Below are 21933 nucleotides of genomic sequence, written 5' to 3' on the forward strand. Positions count from 1 at the left end.
TTGCTGTTCAAGGGAATTCCTAACTGCCACTTGGATCTGGAAGTAGGTGTCGGCCCAGTTCGGTGATGTATGCTCTGTTATATACTCTGTTAATATTATTCCTGTCCCTCTAATGATTTGTATATTAAAATTTATATACTCTGTTAATATTCTTATTCCTTTCCCTCAAATGATTGTATATTGAAGTTAAGTTAAATCACTTTCTATTAAAGATTTGATTGAAGCTGTTTATTCGTGTGAGACGAGTGGTTATTTTGCCAGAGAATCCAACAAACCTTAAAACTGAAAGCAGGCTTTTGGTAAAACAGTTGTTGGCCAAGATCAGTTGGTTGACAGTCTGATCAGTGGGTCTCAACTTGTAACTGGTTAGCAAGGTGAAGTTATGAAGACAAAGGCAGGAGCAGTTTTCTAGGACCCCAGCTCCAGTGTGAGTGAGGAACATAATTCCTGTTTCCTAGTTGGCATGCCCATCACTTTCATATCTAGGAGATAATTGATTTTAATTTGAGACAAAGAAATGGTAGAAAGATAAACAAATGTATTACCTACTTCTGCTCAGCTGTATCAGATAAATGGGCACTGAGTAATCTGGAGAAAGTAAATTTTGCCTAATATACAGGTTCTTCTAAGCTCAGCCAGTTATTCAATTGTTTTTGATAGTTATATTTTTTCCAAAAAACAGAAAAATCTGTCTTGGGTTAGGAATCCACCAATATTGATAATTTTGTAAAGTCTATATTAAGAAAATTGTGCATTGCACACGAAACTGCTCTGTTTTCAGTGAAACCTCTGGGTAGCCTCTGTACATCAGATCAAAACATTTTCAGTAATAGATAAAAATTTGGAAATACAAAGTGAAATATGATCTAAAGATTAGCACACTCACTAGCTGGGGCCAGGATAAGTAGGTACGCATTGACTGATTAGGCCTTATGATTAAGAGGGAAGGCCAGGGAATTCCCTGGCTGTCCAGCGGTTAGGACTCCACCCTTTCCCTGGGTTTGATCCCTGGTTGGGGAACTAAGATCCCAAAAGCCACACAGTGCGGGCCGAAATAAATAACAATAGAAAGGGAAGTTCATTCACGTGACTAGGGTGTAGGTGAATCAGGCTGGTGGAGCAAGGAATGTACAAAGAGCAAGAGAACAGCTATCGTCGGTGGCTTGGTCATCAGTTTTTGTCACTGAATTGGGCACAATCACTGACTATGCAGTCAGAAGAGCTTTTCTAGGGAGACGAGAAACAGTACTCTTCCCTCTTGCCGAGCAGGCCTGTCCAAAATCTCCTCTCCATATTCCCAGTCAGCGTTCTGTCTGACTTTTTTCTGGTCCCTGAACAAAGCCCACAAAATCACTTTAGCTCTTCAGGCTGCATGCATATAGGATAATGTTTAGTTTTTGTTCCTGTTACCAGTGGGTTTAAACGTGGGATGGTTTAAAGGATTCTGAGATAATGTCCAAACACTTCATTGATAAGTAGCATTAAGGACTCTTAAATGCTCTTAACACTCCCCGCCCCCATGGGTCCCCCGCCCCATTAATAAGGCTGGAGCCCCTGCCCAGCCCTAGAGGTCATTTCCCAGTGCTCCTCCGGGTGCTTCTTGGCTTTTTCCCAGGTGCTTCCCGGTGTGGGGCTTCCTTCCTTGAGACTTTTGCACTACATTACCCAGAAGAATGTGTGCTAAGGGGCAGCGACTTTCATCCAATGAAAATCGAGCAAGGGGGCATTTCCAGGAGGGCGAACCTCCTGGAGAGGGACTTCCGGCTTCTTCGTGGCTGCCATTTTAATTACGGTGGAGTCTCTGTAGATGGTCAGGGCCTTCTGTGTGCGGTGTTGGGAGCGAGGTGACAGGCTAAGAGGCGCAAGAGGAGGCTCTGTGCGCACTGAACCGGGGCGGTTTTGAGGGTCGGGGACAGACCCGTGCGGTGTCCGTGCTGAGTGGGACCCGGTCGGTCAACTGTCGCTACTCCTTTCCGTCCAGAAGTTCCGATGGCGGCGCCTGCGCTGAGGGACCCGGCTCAGGTAAACGCTGCGTGTTCCGGGTTCTCCCCGGCCTGTTTCCCCACCCAGATACGAACGGCCCGCGTGAGAGGCGGCTGTTCACGTCGCTTTATCCCAGGCGCCGGGTCTAGGACTGGGAGGCCTCCAGGGGTCTTTTCCCTTTTTCTGTCTGCGTGAGACTTGGAGATGCAAATGAAGCAGGAACATTCCGGGAACCTGGAGTCCATCTTGTTTCTTCAAGGGAGAAAGTTTGAGGCCAGGCTGCATCTGGAGTGGTAGATGAGAGTTGTACCTTTCTTCTCCGAGAGGAAAGCCCTCCGAGAAGGGCTCCGAGAGCCCTCGGAGCGGTGGAGAGTTCTGAGCACAGGAAGGACACCATCTGAATTAGGCCTTTAAAAATGTGGAAGCACAGACTGTAGGGGGTGATGAGATCATTGAGGCACAGGGAAGTTGTGACTTTTCCAAGGTCACAGCTGGTAAGAGGTAGCACCGGGGCCCGAGGCACGGAGGAGAGGTTTGCCAGTCAGCGCGAGGTTTGCTGGCTCTGGTACCCGACAGAGGTCCAGTGTTAAGGACAGAGATGCCCTTGGGGAAAAGAGAAAGGCAGAGCCTAGCTCAGAGCATAGGGGTGGGTGTGAGGGCCTTACCCAGCATGCAGACAAGTGCATGAGCCTCTGGAACACTGCCATGGTCTCTTTCCTCCATAGTTTGCCTTTTCTTACATGTTCCCAGGCTGCAGAAGCACTTGGAGCAAGTGGAGGTTGTCCCAGTCCCTCGCTTGTTCTCACCCCCCACGCACACATTCTCTGTATTGGAGGTGTATTGGGGCTCTTCATCTGCCATTCTCCCAGCTCTTTGGTTTGGGGACCCTGGAGAACCCCATGCTCAGGTTCCTGAGTGCAGGCCGGGTCCTATGGAGGGGGTTCCCATTTCCCAACACCAGTGGAAGGAGGCGTGGAAGGTTACTCATGAATCCAATACCAGTATGTGGAAGTGCTGTGCGGTGAGGCTGCGCTGGGGTAGGTAAGTGCAGGTCTCCTTTTTTCTGGTGGGAATAAACAGGGAAGGGCAAGAGTTAGACCTGAAATGACTGCCTGTGTGTTCTGGAGACAATGCGAGGTTCAGATCAGAGGAGGGAGGTTTTCTCCCCCAGGTCTCAAGAAGCACAATCTCATTGGGCAGTAGGGGAAATGTGTGGGAATGTGGATTGTGGGTTTTCAGGAGTGAGACCGTTCATGGTTTTATTTGTCCCTGTTATACCAGGGCAGTGTGACCTTTGAGGATGTGGCCGTGTACTTCTCCCGGGAGGAGTGGCGTCTTCTCGATGAGGTTCAGATACACCTGTACCTTGATGTCATGCTGGAGAACTTTGCCCTTGTCTGCATGCTGGGTAAGGCCCTCACACCCACCCCTATCCTCTGAGCTAGGCTCTGCCTTGCTTCTCTTCCCCAAGGGCAACTCTGTCTTTCTCATCTGGAACATGGGCACTGCTTTCTTCTTCAATTCCTTGGTTCTGTGCTGTGGTTACTATGGCTAGGCAGGGTGTATCCCTATTCCTTAGTGCCGGGACACATGTAGCTCCAGAGTTTGGCAGGTGAGGATTGGGGTTCACTCGTCTTGCACTCAGTCTGATAGATCCCTCCTTGCTTGCCCTCTTTGCCCAGGAGATTGTCAAGATCCATGGCACCCAAGTTTTGCTCCATTCCTGTTCATGACATTTTTTTGTGCCTGACTTCGCAACAGACTGTTGTCACTGACACGGTCGTTACTAAAACAGATCATGAGCTGTTTCTGTAAGACCTTTTCCCAAGGTTCCAATTTCTGTTTGTCAACACTGGCATCTGTTAAGCATTCCGGTCAGCAATGAATGAAATTCCTGTTGCTCCACACCCTTACCGGCATTTGGTGTTGTGAATGTTTGGATTTTGGCCCTTCTTACAGGTATGTAATAGTGTGTACTTTTCAGTTTAATTTGCATTTCCTCGCATCTTTGTATATGCTAAATTGTCATCTGTATATCTTTTTTTTTTTTTTGGCTACGTTGGGTCTTGGTTGCTGCACGTGGGCTTTTTCTAGTTGCGGCAAACGGGGTCTACTCTTCATTGTGGTACGCGGGCTTCTCATTGCAGTGGCTTCTCTTGTTGCAGAGCATGGACTCTAGGCACGCGGGCTTCAGTAGTTGTGACACGTGGGCTTCAGTAGTTGTGGCTTGCAGGCTCTAGAGTGCAGGCTCAGTCATTGTGGCACACAGGCTTATTTGCTCCGTGGCATGTGGGATTTTCACGGACTAGGGCTCGAACCTGTGTCCCTGCATTGGCAGGCAGATTCTTAACCACTGTGCCACCAGGGAAGTCCTGTATATCTTCTTTTAATGAGGTGTTTGTTAAGGTGTTTTTTTTGTTTTTTTTGTTTTTTGCATTACGCGGGCCTCTCTCTGTTGTGGCCTCTCCCGTTGCGGAGCACAGGCTCCGGACACGCAGGCTCAGCAGCCAAGGCTCACGGGTCCAGCCGCTTCGCGGCATGTGGGATCTTGCCGGATCAGGGCACGAACCCGTGTCCCCTGCATCGGCAGGCGGACTCTCTACCACTGTGCCATGAGGGAAGCCCTGTTAAGGTGTTTTGCTCATTTGGTATTTGGGTTTTTGTTTTCTTACTAAGTTTTAAGAGTTTTTTGTATTTAGCATGTAGGTCTGTGATCCATTTTGAGTTAATTTTTTGTGAAGGTTTGTGTCTAGAATTCATGTCTTGGCATGGGATGTTCGGTTGTTCCAGTACTATTTATTCAAAAGACTTAACTTTTCTCTATTGGATTGTGCTTGCTCATCTGTCAAAGGTCAGTTGAGTGTATTTCTATGGGTCTATTTCTGGGCTTTCAGTACTGTTCATTGAACAGTTTCTCTGTCTTTTCCACAATATCACTGGCTTGACTACTGTGGATACGAAGTCTTAAAGGTGAGTAGTGTCAGTCTGCCAGCTTTGTTCTTCTTAAGTTTTGTGTTGGCTATTCTGGGACTTTTGCCTTTTTGTATAAATTTTAGGATCAGACTATTTATGTCCACAAAATAACTTGCTGGTATTTTGATTTGGGTTGCATTGAATCTATAGATGAAGTTGGGAAGAACGGACATCTTGACGATACTGGGTTTTCCTGTTTATGAACGTGAAATAGCGTTCCATTTATTTAGTTCTTTGATTTCTTTATTAGAGTGTTTGATTGTTTGTTTGTTTTTTGGCTGCACTGCGAGGCCTGAGGGATTTTAGTTCCCCTACTAGGGATCGAACTCGGGACCATGGAAGTGAAAGCATGGAGTCCTAAGCAGTGGACCGCCGTGGAATTCATGATTTCTCTATCTAAGTTTTATAGTTTCTCTCATGTATATCTTGTACCTGTTTTGGTAGATCTGTAACTCAATAACTCAATATTTCTTTCTCTTGCTCTCTCTTTTTTTTTTTTTTGAGCGGGTGCTAATTTACATGGTATTGTGTTTTAAATTTCAAATTTACTTGTTCATTGATGGTGTATAGGATGTAACTGACTTTTGTATATTAAGCTTATGTCCTGAAAGCTTGCTATAATTGCTTCTTAGTTCCAGGAATTTTTTTTTTCCTCTATTTTTTGGGTGTTTTACATAGCTGGTCATGTCATATGAGAATGAAGACAGTTTTATTCCTTCCTTCCTGATCAGTATGCCATTTATATAACCTCATCTCATTGCCTTTGTTTTGACTTCCACTATAAAGTTGAAAGGGAGTTGTAAAAGCGAACATCCTTGCCTTCTTGATCTTAGTGGGAGAGTTCTAGTTTTTCTCTAGTAAGTATGATAGTAGCTATAGGGTTTTATTTAGTATATCAAGTTGAAGGTTTTTTTTCAATTTTTAGGTTATATCATATGGAGATATTTCTTTTTCTTTTTTTGCGGTTCGCGGGCCTCTCACTGCTGTGGCCTCTCCCGTTGCGGAGCACAGGCTCCGGACGCGCAGGCTCAGCGGCCATGGCTCACGGGCCCAGCTGCTCCGCGGCATGTGGGATCCTCCCGGACTGGGGCATGAACCCGCGTCCCCTGCATCGGCAGGCGGACTCTCAACTACTGTGCCACCAGGGAAGCCCCATATGGAGATTTTTAACATGAGTGGCTGTTGGATTTTGTCAGATCCTTTTACTGCATCTATTGAGATCATGAGTTGGTTTTTAACCTGTTGATGACATGGTTTATATTAATTGATTTTTTAATGTTAAGTCAGCACCGTATAACGTGAATCATTCTCAGTTGGTCATGGTGTATAATTCTTCCGTCCTCCCTCCCTCCCTCCCTCCCTCCCTCCTTTCCTGCATTGCATCTTCGTTGCTGCACACAGGCTCTCTCTAGTTGCGGCGAGCGGGGGGCTACTCTTCGTTGTGGCGTGTGGGCTTCTCATTGCAATGGCTTCTCTTATTGTGGAGCATGGGCTCTAGGCACGCGGGCTCAGTAGTTGTGGCTTTCAGGCTCAGTCATTGTGGCTCACGGGCTTAGTTGCTCTGTGGCATGTGGGATCTTCCCAGACCAGGGCTCGAACCCGTGTCCCTGCATTGGCAGGCGGATTCGTAACCAGTGCGCCACCAGGGAAGCCCTCCTTTTTCACTTTGATATTAGTAATTTGTGTCCTCTCTTGTTTTTGTAACTAGGCTGACTAGCATGTTTTTGATTTTATCGGGCATTTTAAAGAACCAGCTTTTTTTTTGACTTTGTTGATTTTTCTCTACTGATTTTTTAAATTATTTCTTTTCTTCTTCCATTGTATTTCATTTTCCCCTAGTTTCCTAAGATAGAGGCACAGATGACTGATTTTAGTTTTTTCATCTTATCTAATATATGCATTCAATGCTACCGATTGCCGTATAAACACTGCTTTCACTGCACTGGCATTTTTTTGTTTTAAGTTTATTTTTGGGTGCGTTGGGTCTTCGTTGCTGTGTGTGGGCTTTGTCTAGTTGCAGTGAGTGGGGGCTACTCTTCGTTGCGGTGCACAGGCTTCTTATTGTGGTGGCTTCTCTTGTTGCAGAGCACGGACTCTAGGCGTCCAGACTTCAGTAGTTGCTCAGTAGTTGCAGGCTTAGTAGTTGTGGCACATGGGCTCAGTTGCTCTGCAGCATGTGGGATGTTCCCAGACTAGGGCTTGAACCTGTGTCCCCTGCATTGGCAGGCAGACTCTTTTTTTTTTTTTTTTTTTTTTTTTAACATTCAGCTTACTTATTTATCTTTTTAGATGTTGGGGGTAGGAGTTTATTAATTAATTTATTTATTTATGCTGTGTTGGGTCTTCGTTTCTGTGCGAGGGCTTTCTCTAGTTGTGGCAAGCGGGGGCCACTCTTCATCGCGGTGCGTGGGCCTCTCACTATCGTGGTTTCTCTTGTTGCAGAGCACAGGCTCCAGACGCGCAGGCTCAGTAGTTGTGGCTCATGGGCCTAGTTGCTCCGCGGCATGTGGGATCCTCCCAGACCAGGGCTCGATCCCGTGTTCCCTGCATTAGCAGGCAGATTCTCAACCACTGCACCACCAGGGAAGCCCGGCAGGCAGATTCTTAACTGCGCCACCAGGGAAGTCCCTGTCTGCATGTTTTGACAAGTGCTGTGTTTATTTCTTTCAAAATACTTAAAAATTTATCTTAATATTTTTTCTTTGATCCATGTTTTATTTGGAAGTGTATTGTTTAATTTATCAGTGTTGTGCAGTTTTACAGCTGTCCTTTTGTTACTGGTGTAATTCCACTTTGTTCTGAGAACTGACCTTGTATGTTTTCTATTCTTTTAAATTTGTTAAGGTGTGTTTTCTGGCCCAAGATGTAGTCCATCTTGTGAATGTTCTATGTCAGTTTGAGAAGAATATTCTGCTGTTTTTGAATGGAGTAGCCTAGTAATCTGTAGGTGACTGTTACATCCAGTTGACTGAGGATGGTGATTCTCAGTTTACCAGCATCCTTATGGATTTTTTGTTTTCTGGATCTGTTCATTTCTTATAGAAGTGTGTGGAATGAAGTCTCCAAGTGTTATAGCAGATTCATCTATTTTTTTACTTGTAGGTCTGTTTTGCCTCATATTTTGACATTGTGTTGTTAGACGCAGACATGTTAAGGATTGTTGTGTATTCTGGAGTATTGACCCCTTTACCATTGTGTCATTCTCATTATCCCTGATTATTTTGCTTATGTGAAATCTGCTGTGATATCAGTATAGTTACTACCACTTTTCTTTTTTTTCTTTTGATTTGTGTTGACCTCTTTTTCTGTATTGACATACTTTTAATTTATATGCATCTTTTTTTTTTTAAGCATCTTTTTTTTTTTTTTTGCGGTATGTGGGCCTCTCACTGTTGTGGCCTCTCCTGCTGTGGAGCACAGGCTCCGGATGTGCAGGCTCAGCGGTCACGGCCCACGGGCCCAGCCGCTCCGCGGCATGTGGGATCCTCCCGGACCAGGGCATGAACCCGCGTCCCCTGCATCTGCAGGCAGACTCTCAACAACTGCGCCACCAGGGAAGCCCTTTAAGCATCTTTTTAAATTTTTTTTAAATTTTTTGTTGTGCTGGGTCTTAGTCGAGGCTTGCAGGCTCCTTAGTGGAGGCTCACTTGCTCCGTTAGTTGTGGCACATATGCTCCTTAGTTGTGGCACGTGTACTCCTTAATTGTGGCTGGTGGGGTCCTTAATTGTGGCCGATGGACTCCTTAGTTGCAGCTCGCAGGCTCCTTAGTTGTGGTGTGTGAACTCTTAGTTGCGGCATACATGTAGGATCTAGTTCCCAGACCAGGGATCAAACCCGCGTCCCCTGCATTAGAAGGTGGATTCTTTTTTTTTTTTTTTTTTTGCAGTACGCGGGCCTCTCACTGTTGTGGTCTCTCCAGTTGCGGAGCACAGGCTCTGGACGCACAGGCTCAGCAGCCATGGCTCACGGGCCCAGCCACTCCACGGCATGTGGGATCTTCCCAGACCGGGGCACAGACCCGCGTCCCCTGCATCGGCAGGTGGACTCTCAACCACTGCACCACCAGGGAAGCCCAGAAAGTGGATTCTTAACCACTGCACCACCAGGGAGCTTCCTCTATGTGCATCTTTGTATTTAAAGTGGGTTTCTCAGAGGCAACATATAATTCAGTATTGTTTTTTGATCCACTCTGATAATCTCTCTTTTAACTGGTGCATTAAGACTATCTATGTTTAATATATTGATACAGTTGGATAGACGTCTAACATATTTGTTACCATTTTCTTTCCATTGCCCTTGCTCTTTGTTCCTCGTTTAGTCTTCCAGCTTCCTTGTGTGGTTTTAATGAAGCTTTTTTTTTTTTTTTTTTTTTTTTTTTTGCGGTATGTGGGCTCTCAACCACTGCGCCACCAGGGAAGCCCTTAATGAAGCATTTTGAATGACCCTTTTTCTCTCCTTTGTTAGCATATCATCTATACTTGTTCCTTTTCATTTTTTATGTAGTCACGATAGAGTTTCCAATATGTATTTACAACTAATTCAAGCCCATGTTCAAATGACACTATGTGGTTTCGTGGGTAGTCTAAAAAGCTCATAATTTTAAAAAATCCTCATTTTCCATCTTCTCCATTGTATTATTGTTGTCTTTTGTTTTAATTTTACATAAACATACATATATGGGTATGTTTAAAAATACGTGATGGAGTACACTGTTGCTATTGTTGTTTTGTACAAACTGTTAGATCTAAATAGACAGTTTTCAGAAGAAGATGTAAATGGTGACCTTCTACATGAAAAGGTGCTCAGTATCACTAATGGTTGGGGAAATGCAAATTAATACCACAATGAGATACCACCTCACACCTGTTATAATGTCTGTTATGAAAAAGACAATAAATAAGTATAGGAGAAGATGTGAAGCAAAGGGACCCCGTGTGCACTGTTGGTGGGAATGTACATTATTTCTACCACATGGAAAAGAGTAGAGAATCCTTACAGAATTAAGAAAGGAACTACCATATGGTCCAGCAGTTCCGTCTCTGTTTATTTATCTAGGGGAGTGAAATCATCATCTCAAAAAGATATGTGTACTCCATGTTTATTGCTGCATTATTTACAATATCCAAGACATGGAAACAACCTAAGTGTCTGTTGATGGATGAGTGGATAACAAACACGTCTTATATATGGAATACTATTCAGTTTTATTCAACCATTAAAAAAAGAAGGAAGTTTTGCATTTACAGCAACATGATTGGATTTTACGGGCATTATGCTAAGTGAAATAAGTCAGAGAGAGAAATCCTGTTGTCCCTATGTTTCCACAGAGGATTGGTGCAAGGATCCCCTGCATATACTGAAATCTGGGGATGTTTAAGTCCCATAGCTCTGTGATTCTGAAGTTTCCCATTGTTTTAAAAATATTAATTAACTAATTATTTATATTTATTTTGACTGTGTTGGGTCTTCGCTGCTGCACGCGGGCTTTCGCTAGTTGCAACGAGCAGGAGCTACTCTTGGTTGTGGTGCGCAGGTTTCTCATTGCAGTGGCTTCTCTTGTTGCGGAGCACGGGCTCTAGGCGCGCGGGCTTCAGTAGTTGTGGCTTGCAGGCTTCAGCATTTGTGGTTCGCGGGCTGTAGAGTGCAGGCTCAGTAGTTGTGGCACATGGGCTTAGTTGCTCCGTGGCATGTGGGATCTTCCCAGCCCAGGGCTCGAACCCATGTTTCCTGCATTGGCAGGTGGATTCTTAACCACTACACCACCAGGGAAGCCCAAGTTTCCCATTTTTGGATTCATCCAACTAAAGATCATGTAGTGCTGTGTATTTATTGGAAAATATCCCTGTGTAAATGGACCCAAGCAATTGTAACCCATGTTATTCAAGGTTTAACTGTACTACGTGATTATACTTACATGGGAAATCTTTGAAAAAACAGCAAAAACAACACCACCAAACTCAGATGCAGACAACAGATTAGTGGTTGCCAGAACGCGGGAAGGTGGGTAGATGACATGGTTGGAGGGTTTCAGAAGTTACAGACTTCTAGTTATGATTAAGTCCTGGGGATGTAATTCACAGCATAGTGACTTTAGTTAACAAAACTGCATTGTATATTTAGAAGTTTTTAAGAAAGTAGATCTTAAAAGTTCTCGTCAGAAGAAAGAAAATTGTAAGACATAATACAACTGAACTTATGTGGTAGTCATTTCAGTGTGTACATATATGGAATCATGTTTTTTTTGTTGTTGTTTTTTTTTTTTTTGCAGTATGCAGGCCTCTCACTGTTGTGGCCTCTCCCGTTGCGGAGCACAGGCTCCGGATGCGCAGGCTCATAGGCCATGGCTCACGGGCCTAGCCGCTCCGCGGCATGTGGGATCTTCCCGGCCCGGGGTACAAACCCGTGTCCCCTGCATCGGCAGGCGGACTCTCAACCACTGCGCCACCAGGGAAGCCCTGGAATCATGTTTTACAGCTTAAGGATATATGATGTTCCCTAACAATTATGTGTCAGTAAAATATTTTTTATTCTGATGCTCTTCCTTTCTCTATGAAACCCAAATTTCTGATCTATATCATTTACCATCTCTTTTTTTTTTTTTTGGCCATGCTGTGCCACATCCGGCATCTTAGTTCCTCGACCAGGGATCAAACGCACGCCCCCTGCAGTGGAAGCATGCATGGTAACGGCTGAACTGCCAGGGAAGTCCCTTCATCTCTCTGAAAAACTTCTTTTAATATATTCCCACAGTTTTTCTGTATGTAAGAAAGTGTTTATTTCACCATCACTGTTGAAGGGTAATTTTTGCTGGATACCAAATTCTGGGTTGCTGAAGGTCACTTCCCACACCCACCCCAAGTGCTTTAAATGTTTCACTTCATTCTCTTCTTGTCTGCATGAGTTCTGAGGAGAATTCAACTGTAATTGTTTTTGTTGCTTCTCTGTGGGTAAGGTGTTTATTGCTATGGCTTCTTTCAGGACTTTTTTGGTGCATTTGAATGTGATATTCCTAGGTGTAGTTTTTTCGCATTAAACCTACTTGATGTTCTTTGAGCTTCCTGGACCTGTGCTTTGGTGTCTCATAGTAATTTGGTGGAAATTCTCCATCATTATTGCCTCAAATATTTTTTCTGTTCCTTTGTCTCTTTCTCCTTTTGATGTTTCCATATGTGTATGTTAAACCTTTTGTAGTTGTCCCACCAATATTGGATTTTTTTTTTTGTCTTGTCCCTTTTTCTTTTAAGTTTTGGAAGTTTTTCCTAAGAGAACATCAAGCTCAGATTCTTTCCTCACCTATCTCCAGCTTATAAATAAGCCTATCACAGTCATTTTTCATTTCTGTTATGGTGTTCTCGATCTCTAGGATTTCTTGATTCTTTGTTAGATTTCCCATCTCTTTGCTTACATTGCCTTTCTGCTCTTGTATGCTGTCTGCTTTATCCATTTGCAGACATTAATTAGCATATTAATCATAATTGTTTTATATTCCCAGCATAATCATCCCAACATGCCTGTGATATCTGATTCTGGTTTTGAAGTTCCGTCTGTTCAAACTTCCTTTTGTGGGACACTGCAAATCTTTTGCAGACTCCATAGTTGCGAAAGAGTTACATCAGTTAGATTATTCCTGTTTAGGTGAGGAGATGGATTCTTAACAGTCTGTACTGTATCCACCGTGCATCCTTCCCCACTGTGGCTCCACTGGACGTTCTTTTTGTGGTATTTAAATACCGTTCCGGGCTTCCCTGGTGGCGCAGTGGTTGAGAGTCCGCCTGCCGATGCAGGGGACACGGGTTCGTGCCCCGGTCCAGGAAGATCCCACATGCCGCGGAGCAGCTGGGCCCGTGAGCCATGGCCGCTGAGCCTGCATGTCCGGAGCCTGTGCTCCGCAACAGGAGAGGCCACAACGGTGAGAGGCCTGCGTACCGCAAAAAAAAAAAAAAAAAAAAAAAAAAAAAGTAAATATCATTCCTTGGTCTATTGTGTACTGAGTTCCTCTGGGCTCATGTTGGCCACTTACCTGTCCTGACTCTGTTAGGGCTTGTATCATTTCTGTCCCATGTAATTTTTCAGCTGGGGATGGAGAGTCCTTGGTGGTTTCATGGGATGGATATGACTCTAGTTTCAGTATAAAGAGCTTACAGATAGCCTGGTAAGATGAATGGCCGCTGGGAGAGTGCTTGTTATAAGGTCTGTGTTGAGAAGTAATACCTGGAACGTACCTTATTTGACTAGTGTTTTAGGGCCATTGCCAGTGGCCCCCAATAACTTCTCTTGTCCTTTCTCCTTTTTTTTTTTTTTTTTTTTTTTGCTGTACGTGGGCCTCTCACTGTTGTGGCCTCTCCTGTTGTGGAGCACAGGCTCCGGACGCGCAGGCTCAGCGGCCATGGCTCACGGGCCCAGCCACTCCGCAGCATGTGGGATCTTCCCGGACCAGGGAATGAACCCATGTCCCCTGCATCGGCAGGCGGACTCTCTACCACTGCGCCACCAGGGAAGCCCCCTTTCTCCATTCTTGACATTCTGCTAACTTGTGCTTTTTACTACTTGCCTTTTTTTTTTTTTTTTTTTTTTTGACCATGCCCCACAGCCTGTGGGATCCTAGTTTCCCAACCAGGGGTTGAACCCACACTCCCTGCATTGGAAGCATTGAGTTAACCACTGGACCACCAGGGAATTCCCTACTTCCCATTTTTAGTCTGACTCCAGCCTGGGATAATTTCCCTACCACCTCTCTAACCCATTTATCTCGTGTGGTCTTCACATTGTTTGCCCCTTAGTACTTACTGGTATTGTTTATGTCCTCAACCATGTATATATCCTTTAATATTCCTTGAACACCAGCTACCAGTTGCAGTCAGATTTTCTGGGGCCTGGAAATACACTTCTGCACAGTATGATAGGTCACCAGTAGATGTGGTCCTAGTGAAAGCCATTGACATAGGAGTGAATTGTCGAACTTGCCTTTTGCCTTGGGCCACATCCAGTCCCTGTGTCCTGTACTTGGTGAGAGCACATTCTTTCCCAATTTGACCCCAACTCCATTTCCTGAACACAATCCTGTGGACTGCTTCCTTCATGTGTCAGATATACAGTTCTGATGGTGTCACTCACACCCAATAACGTGAACAAGAACTTCACCATCACTTCTTTGTTTTCAGGTTCTTGGCACCGGGTCGAGGATGAAGAGACACCTTCTGAACAGAACGTATCTGCAGAAGGAGTGTCACAGATCAGGACTCCCAGCGCAGGTTCATCTCCTGAGAAGGCCCAGCCTTGTAAGATGTGCGTCCCAGTCTTGAGAGACATTTTGCACTTGGCTGAAGAGCAAGGAACAAATAGGGGCCAGAAAGCATACACATGTGGGGCTTGTGGGAAACAGTTCTATTTCACTGCAGACCTTCAACAGCACCAGAAGCAGCGCATTAGAGAGAAACCCTTCAGCTGTGATACGGGGAGACCCGCATTTTTCAAAAGCCGCACAATCCATGCAACAGGGAATCTCTCTACCTACATGGAGATTGGGAACAACTACGTGGCCAAAACTGGACTTCAGAAACAGGTCACTAACACCAGGAAGAAACTGGACAACAGTAAGGAGTGTGAAGCTGTTTTTGACAGTGGAAAAGGTCATCACAGCTGGGGAGAAGGTGAGAAAGCCTCCAGCCACACAGAAATACTTGTTCAGTCTGAGAGAGTCCTCACTTGTGAAAGGTTTTCTGAATGCAGCAACTGTGGGAAAGCCTGCACCCAAAGAAGTAACCATAGTCAGCACCAGAAAGTTCACACTGGAGAAAGGCCTTATGAGTGCAGCCAATGTGGAAAATTTTTTACCCACAAATCTAGTTTCCTTACACATCAGAGAGTTCACAGTGGGGAAAGGCCTTTTGAGTGCAGTGAATGTGGAAAATCTTTTACTACTAGGTCTGGCCTCTATTATCATAGGAGAGTTCACACTGGAGAAAGGCCTTACGAGTGCAGTGAATGTGGGAAATCTTTTAGTAATAGGTCAATCCTTTGTAATCATCAGAGAGTTCACAGTGGAGAAAAGCCTTTTGAGTGCAGTGAATGTGGGAAATTCTTTAGCCGAAACGGACACCTCAGTGCCCATAAGAAAGTTCATACTGGAGAAAAGCCATATGAATGCAATAAATGTGGAAAATTTTTTACTGCTAAGACGAGCCTTCATTACCATCAGAGAGTTCACAGTGGAGAAAAGCCTTACGAGTGTAGTCAGTGTGGGAAATCTTTTACTACTAGTTCTGGTTTCTGTTATCATCAGAGAGTTCACAGTGGAGAAAGGCCTTTTGAGTGCAGTGAATGTGGGAAATCTTTTACTACTAGTTCTGGTCTCTATTATCATCAGAGAGCTCACAGTGGAGAAAGGCCTTATGAGTGCAGTGAATGTGGGAAGTCTTTTACTACTAGTTCTGGTCTCTGTTATCATCAGAGAGTTCACAGTGGAGAAAGGCCTTATGAGTGCAGTGAATGTGGGAAGTCTTTTACTGGTAGCTCGAGCCTTCATCGTCATCAGAGAGTTCACAGTGGAGAAAAGCCTCATAAGTGCAGTGCATGTGGGAAATGTTTTAGTATTATATCTGATCTTTATGTTCATCAGAGAATTCACACAGGAGAAAGGCCTTATAAATGCAATGAATGTGGGAAATGTTTTACTGATAGGTCAAGCCTTTGTCGTCATCAGAGAGTTCACACTGGAGAAAGGCCTTTTGAGTGCACTGAATGTGGGAAATCCTTTAGCCGAAGACACCTCCTCCATATCCATAGGAAAATCCACACTGGAGAAAAGTCTTGTGAGTGCAAGGAACGCAATACTTATTGAAAGGTGCCACTTCATTAAACATCAGTTCACACTGGTTAAAGGGCCTTATGAATATAGCGAATATAGATGGGACTAATGTTCAAGGAGTTTGAGATTGTAACAGGGTGGGAAGAACCCCTGCAGTTACTGTGCAGCAAATGTACCCTTTCTTGGGACAAACTGCGGCACAGAGAGAATGTATCATCTGTTGTGAACAGCGATCTGGATTCAATGCCAGGTTGCCTGATTCAGGACATGGGGAGTCTGGTCACTTCAGTCCTTTCCCCCACCCCCCGCTTCCCCCGTTGAGGACTCAAAGACACGTTGTCCATCCGGACACTTTTGCCCCCCACCCCAGGAGCCCTGCTGATAGCCATAGCCCCATGCTGATGAATAGGCTGTCTTTTCTCTGGGAAACAACATTGATGGCTTTCTTGGAAATGACTCCATTCATCTACCTAACCAAACCAGTGCTCATAGTGTTTTTATTCACATTTGTAAAGGAAGGCATGTGCAGCCCAGAGATGTTGAGGGAATTCCACAAGGCCTCACTACTGCCAGGCCTTTGATGAGAGTGCTTCCTCTACACTGCACCCTTCCAGTGGCCTCTCCTGCTTCGAGCAGGGACTCCCATTTGCTTTGTCCCGACGATGAACTACCAACATTTGATGTGTTCTTCTCCTCCTGGGCCTCCAGCTTCATTTTTCCCAGTGTACATCTCCTTCCTACAAACACCCTCCCTCTTGGGACATTCTTACTGTCCAAGCCAGGCACTGTGGAGAGGATCACTGGAGTCACCCCAGATGTGACACTGGGTCCACTGCCATATGCAGTGATTTTGTTTTCAACGTCCTTTCCTTCTTCATAAACCCACTTCAGGATGTCCTTGTTTCCCCATTATGCAGTTGACCCGCTCACTGTTCTGGGCAGTGTGAAGGACACTGAAGGACTAGGAATGTCCACTGTGGTCCTCACATGGCCTGGTCCCCAAGGCTCTTCCTCCTGATCCCTTTTACCATCCCCTCACTGCTCCCCCCCCCAAAATGTAAGTCACCAAATAATGATTTTTAATCAGCAAGAACTTTCCTACCCCACTTTTGTGACCTACATTTGACCTACCTAGCTTAAAAGCTAAGACTGAATGCAGGCTGACCCCTCCGATGAAGAGTGTAAAATCGCAGTATAAAATCAGTATGATTTTAATTGCTTTTTTTTTTTTTTGGTGCACTTTGTGGCATGTGGGATTTTAGTTCCCCAACCAGGGATTGAACCCTTGCCCCCTGCAGTGGAAGCGCAGAGCCATAACTAGTGGACTGCCAGGGGATTCCCTCAGGATTCTTGAGTTTGAGGTTTTTTTTTTTTTTTTAAATGTGTTTTTTACCTGCATGTCTTTTTTTTTTTTTTTTTTTTTTTATTATTTTTTTTGCAGTATGCGGGCCTCTCACTGTTGTGGCCTCTCCCATTGCGGAGCACAGGCTCCGGACGCGCAGGCTCAGCGGCCATGGCTCACGGGCCCAGCCGCTCCAGGGCATGTGGGATCTTCCCGGACCGGGGCACGAACCCGTGTCCCCTGCATCGGCAGGCGGACTCTCAACCACTGCGCCACCAGGGAAGCCCCTGCATGTCTTGTTTTGATAAATTTCTATTTCTGTCTTTTACCTGCTTTTATTTTGTGAGTTCTTGTCTATTTTCTCTTTCCTTGACAAGTAGGAGATCAGGGAAACAACAAGGGTTTCTGTGAGATTTCACACATTTACCCAACGTGAGTGACTTCTGCATGGAACTGTAATTTGGCATAGTGAAAGAATATGTTCTCAATTTTTTCTTAATTTTGCTCTTATGCATAATGTGATGGCCACATACATTATATATGTTAAAGACAAACCTGCACTATTAACATATGCTACCTCAGGTTTTTTTCCTTTTTTTATTCTCAGTCCCCCCCTTTTTTTTTCCCCACACCACACAGCTTGTGGGACCTCATTTCCCCGACCAGACATCAAACCCAGGCCCCAGCACTCAAAGCCCAGAATCCTAACCACTAGGCCACCAGGGAACTCCCATATCCTACCTCAGTCTTAAGTCCAGATATTCAGTAACACAGTGAATGAAATCCTAGTTTGTAGTCTTTGCCAATTTCCCTGGTGTAAATACTCCCAGCATAGCCAATGTCAAATTGCCAACATAATGTCACTGAATATGGAGCTGGGAAGCATTGCCAGGAGCCCACCATTGTATTTTTCTACCTTACAGGTACAGTAGCCACAAGTAATTTTAAGAATGTTGCTAATTAACCATAGTAGAATGATTATAAAGTGACAGGTTTTGCATATTTGTTTGAAAAATCGTTTAATATATGTATAGTTGACTGAAAATAAATTACATGTATCTTAAATGTATATTTTAACACTGTGATACTTGTGTAAAGCCCTGAAACCAGTTTCCTCCTGTCATTTTTAATTCATCCTCAAAATTAAAAATACTGATGCAAGAGCATATTCTACTTTTGAAATAACTTTTTTCAAATGTATATATAAATGGAATGACTGTAGGAACCTTCCTGTATCTTACATCATTTACTGTATTTTTGCAGATTTTTTTGTGTTTGTGGTTTACTTAGTGGTTTTTACAATTTATAATCCCAGGTATGTCTTTGAATACATAAATTTCTTTTTTTAAAATTTATTTATTTTTGGCTGTGTTGGGTCTTCGTTGCTGCACACAGGCTTTCTCTAGTTGCAGCGAGCGAGGACTACTTTTCTTTGCGGTGCATGGGCTTCTCTTGTTGTGGAGCATGGGCTCTAGGCGCATGGGCTTCAGTAGTTGCAGCACTTGGCATGTGGGATCTTCCCAGACCAGGGATCGAACCCATGTCCCCTGCATTGGCAGGCAGATTCTCAACCACTGCACCACCAGGGAAGCCCCCGAATACATAATTTCTTAAAATGTGTTTCTAAAATAAAAGAGCCCCTTCATAACTCCAGTAACTTTATTACACACGAAAGTATTCTAAATATCAGCACAACTGGGGACACTGTGTGACAGATTTTGATTGCTAACACACTTCGATGCATCCTGTACCTATAAACTCCTGTACCACAGCACAAAGGATTTATGACAGAAGTGAGAACCTGTTTGGGAAATAAAGTGGGAGGTGCTGACCCAGCACAGCAGGTGTGGCTACAAAACTCACAAATACTCCAGCGAGATTTTGGGGCAGGCATGTGATAGGAATGCCCAACATTCTGGTGTGTGGGCAGCACGTAATCTCCCAGTCCTCCTGGATAATGTGTGATGAGGTGAGTGCAGACTGGTTTGGAAAGAACAACCTCTCCCACATCACTGCAAGTATGATGATGCACTGATGGTGTTCAGACCAGGGGCTGGGTCACCACCTTGTTAAAACCTGGAAATTCACACCTGTGAGGAGCTTTGTCAAGCAAGCAGAAGGACTTGGGGCTTTACAGGCTTTATGGGAGGTGTCAGCCTGCATTCAGCACATAGCAGTTAGACTTAGGTTTGTCAAGCATGAATCCCGAGGAGATGTGGGCACGTTCTTCATGATTAGCAATCATTATTTGGTGACATTTTTCTGGTGGGTAGGAGGAACAGTTAGGCAGTGGGTCCTAGAGTTAGGAAGAGCCTTGGGGACTGGGAGAGGGCTACAGTGGACATTCCTAGGCCTTCAGGGTCCCTTACAGTGCTCAGAATAGTGACTGGGAAAATTTGGACACAGGTACATCATGAAGCAGGTTCATGAAGATGGACATGACCTTGGAAACAAATCACTGCATGTAGTGGTGGAGGCCTGTGTCACATCTGAGGTGAAACCGAAGACCTGTGTGTGTTGCTGGGTGGTGCTGCTGTCCCTGTGAAGAACTTCCTAAGAGGGAGGCTGTTTGCAGAGAGGTGGTGTGCACTGGGGATAGTGGAGATGGAGGCCCTGGTGGAAATGCAGACGTCAGGTGTGTGTACTTCATGATTGGGACACAGCAGATGGAGTGCCCGCTGGAAGGGCCCAAAGAGATGCCATTGGACAGGTGCAGCGTAGAGGAATCACTCTCATCAAAGGTCTGAGAGCTGTGTACCTTTGTGAAAGTCCCTCCACCTCTCTAAGTTGCAGACTCCTTTCACAAACTGGAGTAATAATAATTACTAGGTATCACTAGGTAGATTGGGTAGGTAAATGGGGTCATTCACAGGAAAGCCATCAATGTTGGTTCCCAGTAAAATATACTCTTGTCCCTCAACATGGGGTGTAGGGTATGAGCAGGGCTCTTGGGTGGAGGGTCACAGGGTATCAGGATAGGCAAGGTGTTCTTTAAAGGAGTCCCCAAAGACTGAAAGATTGAGTTCAACATTAAGTAAAGACAGCTGAGGATTTATAGCCAAGAAGTAGAGTGAAGGAGTCAGTGGATGGAAAATTACCAACAGAAAACAGGGTAACGGGTGTTCTTGCTAAACTGACTTAATCTTGCTATTCAGATCAGATATCAAGGGTAGGAAATGGGTGTTTGATCAGATATCAATGGGGGAGTTATTCTTACTAAACTGGCTTTTCAGGTTTCTTGATAAAACTGGGCTAAGCAGGCTTGTCCTCCAAACAATATAGATTCATTTTTCATTTGGTTGTTTTTGTTCATTATGGACCAGCTGAGAGGAAATCAAGGTGGCAGTGTAGGAGGGCATGGAGCTCACGTTCCCCCACGAACACATCAAAAATACACTTTGGAACAATCCTCACTGAAAACTGGCAGACGGACTCCTGTACAACCAAGGCTGTAAGAAACATACACATGTAACTGGGCAGGAAGGGAAGAAAAGCACTGGGGTCAGGAGATGTGGGACTCAGAGAGGAGGGGGGATCACTCGGGCAGTGAGCTCACTCCCTGGGGAGGGAGTGGCTTGAAGTACAGACTAGGTGTTCCAGTCCTCGTGTCTATGTTGTGGAGACAAGCCTCCCTGACGGGATGGAGGACCACTGGGACAGATAGAAAGGCTGGAGGAGCCTGGATTTTGCTTGGGAGGAGCAAATGCCTGTCCCTGCGGCCAGGCAGAGAGAGGTCTGCATTAGCAGGTTTTTGCAGGTTTCTGGTGGCCAGGATCTTAGCACACCCAAGTCACAGTGGAGCACATGCTCTGGCCTCACTAACTCCATGCCAGAGCACGGGACTGCATGTGTGGCCGCCAAGACCTGGGAAAAGAGTCGACCTTTGGAAGCAGAGGCAACCTGGTCCCAGTGCAGAGTCAGAGTGGGGCTTTGGTAGCCATTCTTGGCACTTACTCCCCAGGTATATCGGAAGCAGCCCAGTCTTCTGACGGCAGCTGGTTGGCCACAGCTCACCCACCGCACCGTCCATGCACAGAAACCACAGGGGCCGCCTCCTCCCTATGGAGTGGTGCCGCAACCCAGAGGGAGTGAGGGAGACTGGAGCTGCGGATCAGCTGTGAGAGAGCAAGAGGTCTTGTTTCCAATGCAGGGCAGAGAGAGGCCTCTAGCAGCTGTTGAGTTCACTATGATCACTTCACCATGGTCCCCAGTCCAGTGCACCCTGTCCAAGCCAAGACAATGCTCCAGCCCACTGCATGCCACAGTGCAGCACTGGATCTGGGGCAGCCACAACTGGGGAAAAAGACTCTAGGTTGCATCTGAGCATAGCCACAGAGGCCTACACAGGCAGCATACCAGGCCCCTGTATGCATGAAAACCCCACGTGCTTCAGCACTCCCTTCCTGTGGCTAAAGTCCCAGTGTGGGGAGAGGGAAGGACACACACTTAATGGGAACAGAGCCAGCCCCAGCCCAGCCCTCATGGCTTCTGTTCCTGCAACTTGGGATCAGGTCTCACACCCGGTGCTGGCTGTAGTCCCTCAGTCTCCAGGCTCAGCCCTTACTGTGGTGATAGCTGCCATCATGCTCTGCGGAAAGACGTGACTTGCACCCACATCAAATCCAGCCCTCCCACCAAAAGCATTGGGTATACCCACTCTGCATAGTCATAGTCCCTCAGAAGGACACCCCTTCAAGACCCCAAAGGGAAACTGTATCACCTAAGTTTATAGAGGTAGAGAAAGTTAAATAAAATGAAAATTGCCAATGAAATACTCTCAATTGAGAGAAAGAGAAAACCCCTGAAAGAATAAACAATGAAACAGAA

The 21933-nt window shown here is 45.3% G+C and overlaps 1 protein-coding gene across 1 annotated transcript in view; it reads left to right on the plus strand.

The window, feature by feature from the left end:
* Positions 1-1824: 1824 nt before the first annotated feature.
* Positions 1825-21933, plus strand: part of LOC132479835 (zinc finger protein 814-like) — a 78028-nt gene continuing 57919 nt past the window's right edge. Inside the window, exons 1-3 of the mRNA XM_060083473.1 lie at positions 1825-2022; positions 3265-3391; positions 14119-15637. Coding sequence (XP_059939456.1) covers positions 1990-2022; positions 3265-3391; positions 14119-15637 — 1679 coding nt within the window. The 5' untranslated portion in view covers positions 1825-1989. The remainder of the gene's footprint in view (positions 2023-3264; positions 3392-14118; positions 15638-21933) is intronic.

The sequence above is a fragment of the Mesoplodon densirostris genome, chromosome 19, assembly GCF_025265405.1.
Source record: "Mesoplodon densirostris isolate mMesDen1 chromosome 19, mMesDen1 primary haplotype, whole genome shotgun sequence".
Lineage (NCBI taxonomy): Eukaryota > Metazoa > Chordata > Mammalia > Artiodactyla > Ziphiidae > Mesoplodon > Mesoplodon densirostris.